This window comes from Alosa pseudoharengus, unplaced genomic scaffold (assembly GCF_046254945.1).
Source record: "Alosa pseudoharengus isolate Yale_2024_CS ecotype anadromous, Long Island Sound unplaced genomic scaffold, YU_APseudo_1.1 YU_APseudo_1.1_scf_6, whole genome shotgun sequence".
Lineage (NCBI taxonomy): Eukaryota > Metazoa > Chordata > Actinopteri > Clupeiformes > Clupeidae > Alosa > Alosa pseudoharengus.
In genome coordinates, this window is record NW_027468848.1 from 2,840,012 (window position 1) to 2,855,011 (window position 15,000).

Consider the following 15,000-nt stretch of genomic DNA (forward strand, 5'->3'; position numbering starts at 1 on the left):
GTGTGTGTGTGTGTGAGCACTGCTGCCAGAGAGCCGTGCTACTTTCTGAAGGTTGGAAGTAGAAAATGTAAATAACACAGAGGACGTCGAGGTCGAGATGCGTAAGATGAGCTTCACTGCGCCAAAGAGCATTTCTCACTTTGGCGACTGAAAGCTGGAAATCTGAAACCCGAACAGACCAATAGATGCTCAGGAGCTCAGACGCTTCCTGGACGGTCCTTAAACACATCAGACGCTTCCTGGACTGTCCTTAAACACATCAGACGCTTCCTGGACGGTCCTTAAACACATCAGACGCTTCCTGGACGGTCCTTAAACACATCAGACGCTTCCTGGACGGTCCTTAAACACATCAGACGCTTCCTGGACTGTCCTTAAACACATCAGACGCTTCCTGGACGTCCCTTAAACACAGTGCTGGACCGGCCCAGTAGCAGGTGGGCACTCTCTACACTCTTCACGCAAGCGTACTCTCTTGAGCACCTTACCATGCACACATAACTAAGGGACTCCTGTTGGACTACTTTTTTGGCACCTTCACTCTCACTCTCTTGAGCACCTTACCATACACACAGAACTACTGTTGGACTACTTTGCACCTTCACCAGGATACTCACTCTCTTGAGCACCTCACTTTGCACACAGAACTACAGGCCCTGTCATTACAAGCGTCTCATACTTGACCACCCTTAAGCACACTGTTTCTTTTACATTTAATTTATATAGTATTTTTAGTTTTGTTAGCTTTTCTTATCTCCTACTGTCTCTATTGTACAGTGGTGTTTGGTTATATGTTTATACTTATACTTATATTTACCATTTGCTGTAAGTGCATGTTGTGTGTGATGTCTGTATGCTACTGAGACCCCCTGAATTTCCCCTTGGGGATCAATAAAGTATTTATCTATCTATCTACTGTATCTATGGTCACACCGGTGTGATGAGAATGTTAGAAAATGAACATTCTAAAGAATTTCCAGGTTCACAGAATTCAACATGAAACGGAACCTTTAGAACGTTCAAAAACTCTCCTGTTAAAGGGGTAACTGTGTGAACTGCTGCCAGGCCATTGGCCAATGAGAGCACTGCAACACTCATCCAGCCCTCACGATGACCCCTTTAAATAAATGTAATAAGTGTAAAATAAATAATTATTTCCAAACAAACTATTTTGTCACGTCATTGTCTTACATGGTTTCCTAACATTATTAGGGCAGTTAGACAATTAGTTAAAAAATAACATATTACTATTTTACGTTTGCCTCCCAAACTAGAAATGCTTCCAACACTTTCAACGTTCTAGCACGACGTGACGTCCACTGGGGGAGCATCGTGAATATCGGAGCTGATTTCACGTGCCGGTGTGAAGGAGGCGTAATGTGTCTTACATACTCGACGTTCCCGATCGGTACTGCGACAAAGCGATGTCAAAATGACGTAGATCTCGCTGGCGCGCCAGGGTTTTGGCAGGGTCATGCACCACTCTATTTTTTGCAGCTGAGCGCGCCAAAGCGGAAACCGGAAGATGGACTAGTTCGAGGGCAAGCGAGAGTTGCTGTTCGGAGGACCGTTTTGTTACAGTCGTGAATTTTTAATGGTTTGCTGGATAAGTTAACAAAGTTACCAGCGACACGCAACACGTGGAATTAAGAGGAAAGAATAGAAGATTTATTTTCAACCACAGGATATCTGCTAAGACCTGAACAAAATCTCTTTCCACTTTAGGAAATTACACAAACTCAGCCAGCTGCTAGCTAGCTAGCCAGCAAGCTAAAATGGTTAAATTATTAAAATATCCCTCGGGATGAATAAAGTATCTATCTATCTATTTGTCTGTCTGTCTATCTATCTGCACACACCTTGGAAATAGATAGTAATGATGGTAGCTGTGAATAGTAGCAACCGAAATCTGAAATATCATCATCACAGAGGCTAGCTTTTATCTTTTAGAGCCCTATCATGACATTCTAAAGTGCATCGTCACTCGTCAAAAGTCTATTCAAATTTAGTAGGATGTCCAGTTCACATTGGGAGGGGTTTCGTTCTCAAAAGTGGAGCGCATGGCGTAACAAGGTGTTCCTAGGTCTTTTAATCAGTCATATGGGTGTGTTTGGGGCGTAACATCATTTTAAACCAATGAGAATGACATCTGTCATTCCCTTTAACGGCGCAACGCGCGATATGTCAAATAAATGCATCGGTATTTTGGCATTCAACGGCGCATTTGAAGGAGGCTGCTTGCGAGACCGTATGGAATAGTCATTCTTAAACCATGCTTTACTAAAACCTAGCATAGCCTTCACGCATTTGCACTCGTCTATTATTTGAACTCATTGGCAAAGTGAAACTAACTTCACCAGATAGTTATATGCAGTTACTTTCACTATTGACTGACAATGGGTTACCATCGAAAACATAGGCTGGAAAAAGCAACACGTTCCTTAATATTGCTCAAATGACTGAATAAAACAACATTTATCCTGCAGAGGAGTTGCTTATATCTCGTGACAGTGCGTCTTCAGCTGTGCTCCATACTTGTCTCTCGCTTCTCCCCTAATCACTTTTAACCGTCATTACCAATTTGCAAATGATGGTGAATAACTACTCATCATGAGATGTACAGTATTTCGTAATATCTTTATTCTAATTATGTTTCCCATTGTAATCGTGCAATTTAATGCTTTGCATGGACGTGCGCTGGTGTGCGTTCATGAATGATAGAAGGATGGTGCGTGCACCTGCCAATATGACTGTTGACATGCGCTCTTAAAATAGCATATGAACAACTCGCCATTGACTTCTGACCAGGTTTAGGTGGTGTATGATAGCGATTTTTAGACAATGCGCGAGTCCCCTCCCTAGGTTGTTAATTGCCACACCCCTGGGTGCAATGCTTAAAAAATAAACGTGCAAAATACCGAATTCAACTTTCCGCGGGTGAATAACGAGTATTACGCCATGCGCTGGTGACCCAAAATACAGCCCTTACTGTCTTTGGCTTTTACTTTAGACGCCAATGCTACTGACAGCTTCTTCTACTGTGTAAAGTAGGTAGCGATAGCCTTTTCACAACAGCGACATCTCTGTTCAGGAGAATATTGCAACTAATGGCGCGACCATCACGTGCGAGTATAAATGGTTACGGTGCTCCCGTGAAGTCACATTGTTGCGCTACAGGTCGGCAATGGCGAGTATGTAGGCGCCTGAAGTCCTGCAGAGGACCTCTCACTGGTCTGCAGAGGACCTCTCACTGGTCTGCAGAGGACCTCTCACTGGTCTGCCAAAGCACTCTCACCGGTCTGCCAAAGCACTCTCACCGGTCTGCCAAAGCACTCTAACGACCCCCCCCCAACTCACCCCTCTCACTGCACCCCCCCCCCCCCCAACTCACCCCTCTCTTGCTCTCTTGAGACTGCACCCCCCCAACTCACCCCTCTCTTGAGACTGCACCCCCCCCCCCAACTCACCCCTCTCTTGAGACTGCACCCCCCCAACTCACCCCTCTCTTGAGACTGCACCCCCCCCCTCCAACTCACCCCTCTCTTGCTCTCTTGAGACTGCACCCCTCCAACTCACCCCCCCCCCCAACTCACCCCTCTCTTGAGGCTGCGCAGGCTGCGGTGCTTGGAGGACATGAAGCCATTGATGCGCTGGGCGAAGGGCTCCCTCTGCTGGGCCGGGGGAGAGTGCGGCCCGTTGGGCACAGCTGACGACGGGGAGGGGGAGGTGGGGGGGGGCGGGGGAGGCTGGCGGGGGGACGCTAACAAAGACATCAGCTACAGGAGAGGAGGAGGACCAAGAGGAGACCAGGGGGGGAGAGGAGGAGGACCAAGAGGAGACCAGGGGGGGAGAGGAGGAGGACCAAGAGGAGACCAGGGGAGGTGAGGAGGAGACCAAGGGAGGTGAGGAGGAGGACCATGAGGAGACCAGGGGAGGTGAGGAGGAGGGGACATGGGGAGACCAGGGGAGGTGAGGAGGAGGACCAAGAGAAGACCAGGGGAGGTGAGGAGGAGGACCATGAGGAGACCAGGGGAGGTAAAAAAGAGTTTGTGTGTGAGAGAGAGAGAGGGGTAGTCAAGTGAAGTGATATGAGGAGAATGGAGGAGAAGGTCATGGCGTGACATGAGAGGAGGGAGGAGGGGGGGATGTGAGAGGAGGTGAGAGGAGGTGAGAGAAGGGGAGAGGAGGTAAAGGGGAGAGGAGGTGAGAAAAGGGGAGTGGAGTGGATTGCCAGAGAGGAGCAAGAGAGGAGACATTGAGAACATTGCTGTTAAAACGGTTAAACACACACACATACACACACACACACACACACACACATACACATACACACAGCAGTCAAGGCCAGTTATTAGTTGGGGAAAGGTCACTCTCTACCGGGTCAGTTGCTGGTTTACAGAGCTGCTAACAACAAAACACATCAGACATGATGTGAGCACATCTAACCTGGAGTTAGTGTCACTCTGTGTGTGTCTGTATGTGTGCGTGCGTGCGTGTGTGTGCGTGCGTGCGTGCGTGCGTGTGTGTGTGTGTGTGCTACCTTGTTCCTCTTGATGAAGGGCCAGAGTTTCCCCCTGCTGCGGCGCCGGTTCTCTCCTCTGGCGTTGAGGAAGCTGGACTCGGACACGGCCCGCCGCATGGACAGACTGTAGTCCTCAAACTCCACATCGCCCGGCGGCTCGAAGCCCGACTTGTACGTCTCCACCACCTGCTTCGTGTCCTGGGGGCAGAATGCGGACCGGGGGGGGGGCAATATGGATCTGTATTATTGTTACATTATCTACATTCATACATGCCACCAATCATCACTGACATCATCATTATCATCATCACCACCCCATCATCATCATATCATCTTCATCATCACCCCATCATCTTCCTCACATCACCCCATCATCATCACCATCAGCACTGTTAGCGACTCCAGACAGGTCTGAGCTCCGTTTTGGTTTCAGCTGAGTGAGTGAGTGTGTGAGTAAGTGAGTGAGTGAGTGAGTGTGTGAGATTAGTGCATGTCACAGGGAAAAACTGTTGAACACACACACACACATAATCCACAGACTCCATACATTCCTCTTAATCTGCAGCCGCAAGCGCCCCATACACACACACGCCTGTGTCCAGACAAGTGGTCACTGACTAGGCCTGTCACGATAACAAATTTTGCTGGACGATAAATGGTCTCAGAAATTATTGCGATAAGCGATAATATTGTCGTTCTGAGAATTTTCCTCGGGAAGAGGAAGACGGCCCACTTGTTGTTGTTTTTTTCCCCAACTGGGAAAACTGCAGCGGATGATTGTGTTTTAGATGCATATGCATGTTTGTTGTGTTGCCGCTTTTAATTGCGACTGTTTTCCAACAAATGCGACACCGACTCGCACACGTTCAGTGGTTCACCACGGGCATTCGGTTTAAATCCGAAATGCTCCCACACTGCAGCTGTCGCGTTTGGCTTAGATACCAATTCCATCTTTTTTGTCTTTATTAGGCGTAGCCTACTGGAACTCGCAACTAGCTTTCTCTCTGCCTAGTGCCTACCGGTATACTTCTCACACGGCTCTTTAGCTGCACTCTGTGGTAGGCTACGCCAGTAGTCCCGCCTCCCCACACACCATGCGACTGACAAGTGACTGACATGAGGGTTCACTCATCGTTACTCTAAGGACCCGAGAGAGAGAGAGAGAGAGACGAGGAAAACAAACAAGCAAATGGCATTTATCGCGGCCAGAAAAATTATCGAGCTAATTTTAATTATCATGCGATTAATTGATTTATTGAATATCGCGACAGGCCTATCACTGACTGAAACATAGACACACAATGTAGATAGATAGATAGATAGATAGATAGATAGATAGATAGATAGATAGATAGATAGATAGATAAAAACTTTATTGTCCACTGAATGTACATACACTGGAAATGTATCTGTGGCACTCTGGCCACATAAAAACACACAGCAACAGACAATATAAGTTAAATTGTAGTTACATAAAAACACACAGCAACAGACAATATAAGTTAAATTGTAGTTACATAAAGGGTTAAAAAACATAAATGAATAAATACTAGTGCAGTTCTCGTTACTGATCCTTCTCATCATCACCCTGACTGGGTGGTGCATGAGTAAGTGGAGGGGGGAGTTATTTTAGTATGCCTTGGTTCAGGATAGACACAGCAGAGGGAACAAATGACTTTTGTACCCATTTTTCCTGGCCATTGAGACCATCAGTCTTCTGCCAGATGGCAGCAGCTGAAAGGATGGATAAAGGAGGTTGGGTGGGGTCATTGAAGACCTGGATGGCCTTTTGTGTTATGGAACGGCTGTATAGAGTGTGGAGTTGTAACTGCTTTTCTCCTGTAATTTTGCTGGCTTGGTTTACCACCTGAGCCAGCTTGTTCCTATGTTCCACTGATAGGTTCCCATACAAGGAACAAGCTGGCTCAGGTGGTAAACATCCCAACACCACAAACCATTCGGCGATGTGATGCCTGCTAAAAATAACACATACGCACACACACACGCACAGAGGCACGCACGCACATACACACAGACACGCACGCATGCAACCACACACTCCTGCTGATGTTGTGTACTTTTATAATCTCTTCTCTGTTGTGTGTTTTAAAAGAGCCAGCTTATCAGGATTCCAAACGACACACACACACATCTGCCAGTTCCAACGGCTGCACACAACCTGTGAACCACACAACCAGTCAACCACACACACACACACACGAGACAATCGCCAGCCTCTCCAAGCAGTTAACCATACACACACACACACACACACACACACGAGACAATCGCCAGCCTCTCCAAGCAGTTAACCACACACACACACACACACACACACACGAGACAATCGCCAGCCTCTCCAAGCAGTTAACCACACACACACACACACACACACACACGAGACAATCGCCAGCCTCTCCAAGCAGTTAACCACACACACACACACACACACACACACACACACACACGACACTCACCAGCCTCTCCAACCTCTCCAAGCAGTTAACCGTTTGCTCTGAGTTTACACAGTAAGTATAAGTATATATACTCTTTTGATCCCGTTAGTTTAAATGGGAGTTTAGCGTAAAAAGATGGGAGGGGAAGAGTAAAGAGCGCCTAATTATGTATTCCGCGGTATGTACAAAGACTGCTCCTGAACGCGCACGTCTATTCTGCGCCTAAATACTTCCGCCTTGTAAAAGCAGGTGTTAATCCAAATTGCAGTTCAATGCGTCAATAAGAGAACCTTTCAAAGACAACAGAATCGCTATTTAGAGCAACAGTTTTTGTGGTGAAAGTATTTGTACTACCAAAAGCAACCTTAACTTTCGTTGGCCTTTCGAATGTCTTACTTTCACTTTCACGTCATTCACTTAAACTTTCCTACTTGCTAGATTTGACCAATTTTCCATAGCCTACGTTCACAAGTAGTTTGACTAGAACTACTGATCTTCATTATCTCCCTGCTCGTTGACATCTTATCATCTATGGTATTATTTCATGATCGCTAAACGTTTGATTCTTTTTAATGTTGTCATCAGTTAACTTCATTCAACTGCTCTTGTATAGGCTCTGCCGTTCAGTTGTGGACGTTCGTAAATTGCGTTTATGGGCGGAGCAGAGAAAGGCACAGTTTACACCAAGGATTGAACGATTGATAAATACGACGGAAACTTGGGTCTGTCAGCGTTCGCAATCTGCGGTGTGTCAATGGCGCTGATAACGCTACGTTCGCAAATGTACGTACATCTGGCCCACAGTGAGGTGAAGCACACACTAATCCCACTAAACACACTCATCACACAGTGAGGTGAAGCACACACTAATCCCACTAAACACACTCATCACACAGTGAACACACAGTGAGGTGAAGCACACACTAATCCCACTAAACACACTCATCACACAGTGAACACACAGTGAGGTGAAGCACACACTAATCCCACTAAACACACTCAGCACACAGTGAGGTGAAGCACACACTAATCCCACTAAACACACTCAGCACACAGTGAACACACAGTGAGGTGAAGCACACACTAATCCCACTAAACACACTCATCACACAGTGAGGTGAAGCACACACTAATCCCACTAAACACACTCATCACACAGTGAACACACAGTGAGGTGAAGTACACACTAATCCCACTAAACACACTCAGCACACAGTGAACACACAGTGAGGTGAAGCACACACTAATCCCACTAAACACACTCATCACACAGTGAACACACAGTGAGGTGAAGCACACACTAATCCCGACGCAGTGAGCTGCCTGCAACAACAGCGGCGCTCGGGGAGCAGTGAGGGGTAAGGTGCCTTGCTCAAGGGCACTTGCCTACTGGTCAGGGTTCGAACCGGCAACCCTCCGGTTATAAGTCCGAAGCGCTAACCAGTAGGCCACGGCTGCCCCCAGAACACACACACACACACACACACACACACACACACACACACACGAGACAGTGAGTTTTCTGAGTTTACACAGAACTTCTACGAACACACACAAATGTTCCGAGGGTTTTTCGGTGAACATACATGATGGGTGTTGGATTAACAGTTACAGTTTAAATCAAACAATTTGGACATTTTACAGAAAAATTCCCGTCAATTAGCATCGCCCATGGCAACCAGACTCCGATCTGCATCATCTGGCATCTGTGGCACGCCACCCCACACGTGAGGACTACACACTAAACGCTGCCCCACACATGAGGACTACACACCCCACACGTGAGGACTACACACTAAACGCTGCCCCACACATGAGGACTACACACCCCACACATGAGGACTACACACCCCACACATGAGGACTACACACCCCACACATGAGGACTACACACCCCACACATGAGGACTACACACCCCACACATGAGGACTACACACCCCACACATGAGGACTACACACCCCACACGTGAGGACTACACACCCCACACGTGAGGACTACACACCCCACACGTGAGGACTACACACCCCACACATGAGGACTACACACTAAACGCTGCCCCACACATGAGGACTACACACCCCACACATGAGGACTACACACCCCACACGTGAGGACTACACACCCCACACATGAGGACTACACACCCCACACGTGAGGACTACACACCCCACACGTGAGGACTACACACCCCACACATGAGGACTACACACCCCACACATGAGGACTACACACCCCACACGTGAGGACTACACACCCCACACGTGAGGACTACACACTAAACGCTGCCCCACACATGAGGACTACACACCCCACACGTGAGGACTACACACCCCACACATGAGGACTACACACCCCACACATGAGGACTACACACCCCACACATGAGGACTACACACCCCACACATGAGGACTACACACCCCACACATGAGGACTACACACCCCACACATGAGGACTACACACCCCACACGTGAGGACTACACACCCCACACGTGAGGACTACACACTTAACGCCGGATTTAGGAGATGAAAGAGGGAAGTGCCGTCAGGGCTTTGTGTGGATCTGTGTCTGTGTGTGTGTGTGTGTGTGTCTGTGTGTGTGTGTGTGTGTGTGTGTGTGTGTGTTTGTGTGTGTGTGTGTGTGTTAAGGGTAGACGTGGTCGAGGCGTTGTGAGGTGGATGTTAAAGCACTCAGAGATCTCAAGTAACAGATGGGTATTTATTTTTCCCAATTAAGGCCCGATGGGCAAAAATAATTAAGAAAAGGTTTAACAAAAACAAAATAATAATAAAAAAAAATACTTTCAATAAACAAAGCAAACTGACATGATAGTCAAAAACAATAATTCAATACCAAATTTTGCCGACAATAGACTAATTGCAGTCAATAACAGTTTGAGCACTAGACTTACGTCTCTTCACCATTCCTCCTCCCAATAGACTGAATCCCCCATGATAAATAGGCCTGAACATTCCCTTACAATTGGGCCAAACCAATATAATAAAAAGCATCAGGGGTGTTTACAGGCCAAAATATAACTAAGCTAAAAACAGCACAAAATAACACATTCTAACTAACTAGAAAATAAATGAATACATTTAAATTTAATTGCTAATGTTTGGCATAACCAAACAGTACACAACAGCTAAATAATATTTTATTACATTTTAATTACAACCCGGGTGAACTTCCGGTTAACCCAGGAAGTCACGATATGTTTTTAAACAGTGTAAACGCGGCATTCACTCCTTTACAAACAAAAGAAGACGCGACAGTGGACACCGGTAGGACAAGCATGTAACGACGTGATAATGACATTCTATGTAATGACTAAAGCTAAATAAACGGAACAGTTAAGACATGACAGTGTGATTATTTTAACAGACGTAACGTGATTGAATGGTGAATGTTTTAAACTGTAGGGAGTTGTGGTGTTGGGTGTAGTTTTAGCGCATAGCTCACCGTAGTGTTTGTTTTTAACTATAGGCCTATATATAACAACTACGGGAGCAACGGAGGAAAGGTATGATGAATGACATGTTTGACTGATGAATATAGACGGTATAAGTGTAAACCAAAAACACAGACACATTCAACAAACATATACATTCAAGCAGACATACATGCAGTGTTTTAAATGAAGGCAGCGCTATGCTGCCGTGACGGTGGCTAATCACCCCGTCACACACCCCCCCCCCCTTAAGAGGAAGCGTCCATGTCATGGCGCGACAGAAAGTCTGCTATGACATTGTCTTTGCCAGCCTTGTACCTTACAGTGAACCTGTAAGGCTGCAAAGACAGATGCCAACGAGTAATCCTAGAATTGGAATCTCGCATCCGATGGAGCCACTGCAAGGCCCTATGATCCGTCTCCAGGACAAAGTCTTTTCCCAAAAGGTAATATTTTAAAGTGTCAATTGCCCACTTGATTGCGACTATCTCAATAGTTGAGTATCGCGTCTCACGAGGAAAGAGTTTGCGGCTCACATACTGTACTGGCCTCTTGTCCTCCCCCTCACCCTGCAACAATACTGCCCCCAAACCCATGCCTGAGGCGTCAGTTTGAACAGTAAATGGCAATGAGAAATCAGGGCTCTGCAGCACTGGATCACCACACATACTCTCCTTGAGGTCCTGGAAAGCGTGCTCACACTCAGGAGACCAGACCACCTTGTTTGGGCTAGTCTTGCGTGTGAGATCGGACAATGGAGCAGCACGGCTGGAAAAGTCTGGTATAAAACGTCTATACCAGCCGATCAGCCCCAGAAATGACCTCACCCCCTTCTTCGTAGAGGGTGGCTGGCAACTGCGGATAGCATCCACTTTGCCAACTTGAGGTTGAATTGTGCCACCACCCAGAATGTAACCCAGGTAGCACACCTCAAATTTTGCAAGCTGGCACTTGCTAGCATTCACCACCAGGCCTGCCTGGCGGATACGTTGAAAAACATCCCTCAGGTGTAGAAGATGCTCTGACCACGTGGAGCTGTGGATGACCACATCGTCAACATACGCTGCGTCGTAGTCCTCCGCGCCCCTCAGGACCTCGTCCATGAGGCGTTGGAACGTGGCGGCGGCTCCATGAAGGCCAAACGGCATGACCCGGAACTGGAACAGTCCTGATGGCGCTCTGAAGGCGGTTAGTTCCTGAGCTTGTGGGGTGAGTGGGACCTGCCAGTAGCCCTTGCAGAGATCCAGCGTGCTCAGGAACTTCGCCTTCCCAAGGCGCTCCACCAACTCATCCACCCGGGGCATGGGATATGGGTCAAAAGCAGAAATGTTATTTAATTTCGAAAAATCAATACAAAAACGCAGTCCCCCGTCCTTTTTAGGTACAAGAACCACGGGACTGCACCACTCACTATGAGATGGCTCAATCACTCCCATCTCCAGCATGGCCTGCACCTCCAGTTTCAGCGCGGGGATCAGTCGCGCCGGAACCCTGGTTGTGGTCTGCCGGATAGGGCCTGGGGAATTCAGCCGGATGTCATGAGTAATCACTCCAGTCCGCCCTGGTTCGTCCCGAAACAGGCCTTTGGGGATGATGCGTAGCAGGTCATCCTGCTGCTCAGGTGTCAAGTGGGTGATGGAGGGGTAGGAAGATTCACCGCCTGCAGTGGGAAAATACTGCTCCGCCGGTTCCTCCTCCTGCTCTACTGTTCTTGCCCACAGCTGATCTTGGATGTCCGTCAGACGACCAATCCACTCTTTCAGCAAGTTAACGTGGAAGATCTGCTTAGGACGGCGTCTGTCTGGCATGGCAATTTCGTAAGTGACCTCGCCGGCCTTGCGAAGTACCTCAAAAGGTCCTTGCCACTTCGCCAGCAGACTACTCTCGGACGACGGCAACAACAGCAACACTCTCTGTCCAATGGCGAAGGTGCGGCTGCGTGCAGTCCGGTCATACCAGGTCTTCTGGCGTGTCTGTGCTCGTGCCAGATGTTCATGAGCCATGGAGCTCATCTGGTCCAACTTCTCCCGCATCCTCAGGACATAGCTCACGATGTTGGTTGGCTGGTGAGGAGCGTCCCCCTCCCAACACTCACGGAGGATGTCCAGTGGGCCTCTCACCTCCCGTCCATACAAAAGTTCGAAAGGAGAGAACCCGGTTGATGCCTGTGGAACTTCTCTGTAAGAGAACAGCAGATAAGGAAGCCACTGGTCCCAGTTGGCTCCAGAGTCAGACACAAATTTTCTCAACATGGACTTTAAGGTCTGGTTGAATCTTTCAACCAGGCCGTCGGTCTGTGGGTGATAGGGTGTGGTTTTTAAGCCTCGGATCCCTAACAGGGAGTAAACCTGCTTTAATGTCCTGCTGGTAAAGTTGGTACCCTGATCAGTTAAAATCTCTTTAGGGATCCCTACCCGGGAGAAAAGCTGAATTAAACAGTTGGCTACTTGCCTAGCCTTTGTGTTTCTGAGGGGGAATGCCTCGGGATAGCGTGTTGCATAGTCACAAATGACAAGAATGTAACGGTGACCTGCCCTACTCCTTTCAAGAGGTCCCACTACATCCATGGCAATGCGACAAAATGGCACATCAATAATGGGGAGACTGATTAAGGGGGCTTTCTGACCTCTCCTAGAGCGGGCCAACAGTTGGCACTCTGGACAAGACTTGCAATATTGTACAATGTCTTTGTGGAACCCTGGCCAATAAAACCTGTTCAGGATTCTGTTCTCTGTCTTTTCCTGGCCTAGATGACCTGACCAAGGGATGCTGTGACCAAGCTCTAGCACTTTGGCTCTAAGAGCCTCTGGTACTACCAACTGCTCTGCATTAGCGCTCACCCTATACAGTCTTCCTCCTCTCAGAAGAAAGCACACCTCTCCTTCCTCTACGGCTTCCCTAACCTCATCAGGTGTTTTGGCAGCCGCAATATATGAGCTAAGTGTTGGGTCTTCTTGTTGCAACCTCCCAAATTCGGCCACTAAGACTTCAGTGTCATCTAGTAGTGGGGTGGGCAAGCTTTCCTGCACTGCAGTTCCTGCAACCTTAGCTCTGCGCTTCTCTGCCTTTGTCTTCCTAGCCTTCACACCATGATATGGTAACTCAGACCAAGTTTCCTGGTCTGTTGTCTTTGCCTGGGCTCTTGTTGTGACACAGCCTGTTGCTGTAGTCCTATTCCCCTGCAGCAACTCAGTAAGTACTGGCACATCCTGGCCTAAAATGACTGGGTATGGGCATCTATCTAACACCCCTACTGTTAGCAAGTACTTCTGACCATTAATCTCTATGTTCACCTCCACTGTTGGATGTTCTGACTCATCACCATGGATGCAGCGCACTCTCACTTTACCTAGAGGTTCAAACTCTTCTGGCTTCAAGCAAGACTTCATGATAAAAGATTGGCTACTGCCTGAGTCCACTAGTGCCTGCCAAGTCTTTCCTTTCATCTTGACTGGGACAGTGACATCAGATGACAACACAGAGGGGACATACTTGTTAGGGCCAGGAAGATAACACAATCTAGCCTCAGTTACCCTCTTAAGAGGACATTCAGGTTTTATATGACCATGCTGACCACAGCCGTGGCAGATGATGACCCTTGGTGTTGCAGCTGGAGTGTGCCTAACATTAGGGCTATTGGGGCTGTTGGAGGCTATAAACACATGACCACCACCCACAGACTTACCCATGGAAGAGGTCTTCTCCCCTTCTCGAGGTGCCATCTGGTGAGGTCTTCTCCAGGTGTCTTGATTGCCCAACTGGTAGCCTCTTCTGCTCTGCCTGGCGGATACAAAAGTCTCCACCAGGTACGCTGCCTCTAGTGAAGTCCTAGGCGTACGCTCCCTTACCCACACCTGTAGTTCAGCGTTCAGCATGCCCAGAAACTGCTCCAGTATTATCTGCTCACACAGCTGGTCTTTGGTCTTCATAGCAGGGTTTAGCCACTTCTCAAACAAGTCTCTGAGTCTGGCTTGTAACTCCTTCGCCGTCTCCCCCTCCAGGATAGTTTTAGAGCGGAAACGTTGGCGGTAAGTTTCCATGCTGATCTCAAACTTGTCTAAAATGGCTTGCCTCACCTGTAAATAGTCTCTGCTGTCATCAATGTTCATTGCAACATATGCAGCTCTGGCTTTTCCCTTCAACAGGGGCACAAGGTACAAAGCCCACGTGTCAAGAGGCCACTGGCTGGCTGCTGCAAGTCTTTCAAAAGTTGTTAAATAATGCTCAATGTCTTCATCCTCTTCATAGGGAGACATTTTAGGAGCTTTCCATCCTTGCTGGAGGTTAGACGGCAATGCATGGCCAAGACCGGAAATGTTCAAGGAGGAGTTTTGCATCCTGGCCCCCGGATTTTGCAGTGTACGTGCTTCAGGGGTGGGTATGTTGAGGGTGGGCATGCTGGGAAATCCAACATCCGACTCTCCTCTCACCAGCCTCTGTATCTGCTGAAACTGATGCTCCATCGATTTCCATCGCTGTTCTTGTCGTTGAGCCTCTGCATCCGCCCGGTCATGTTGTGCTCGCTGGGCCTCCTGCATTGATGCCATGACCCTCTCCAAACGGTCCATC

The 15,000-nt window shown here is 48.0% G+C and overlaps 1 protein-coding gene across 1 annotated transcript in view; it reads right to left on the reverse strand.

The window, feature by feature from the left end:
• Positions 1–15,000, reverse strand: part of fnbp1a (formin binding protein 1a) — a 70,934-nt gene that overhangs the window by 13,472 nt on the left and 42,462 nt on the right. Inside the window, exons 9-10 of the mRNA XM_076270305.1 lie at positions 4,541–4,720; positions 3,594–3,776 (exon numbers count right to left, since the gene is read on the reverse strand). Of these exons, the coding sequence (XP_076126420.1) occupies positions 3,594–3,776; positions 4,541–4,720 (363 nt within the window). The remainder of the gene's footprint in view (positions 1–3,593; positions 3,777–4,540; positions 4,721–15,000) is intronic.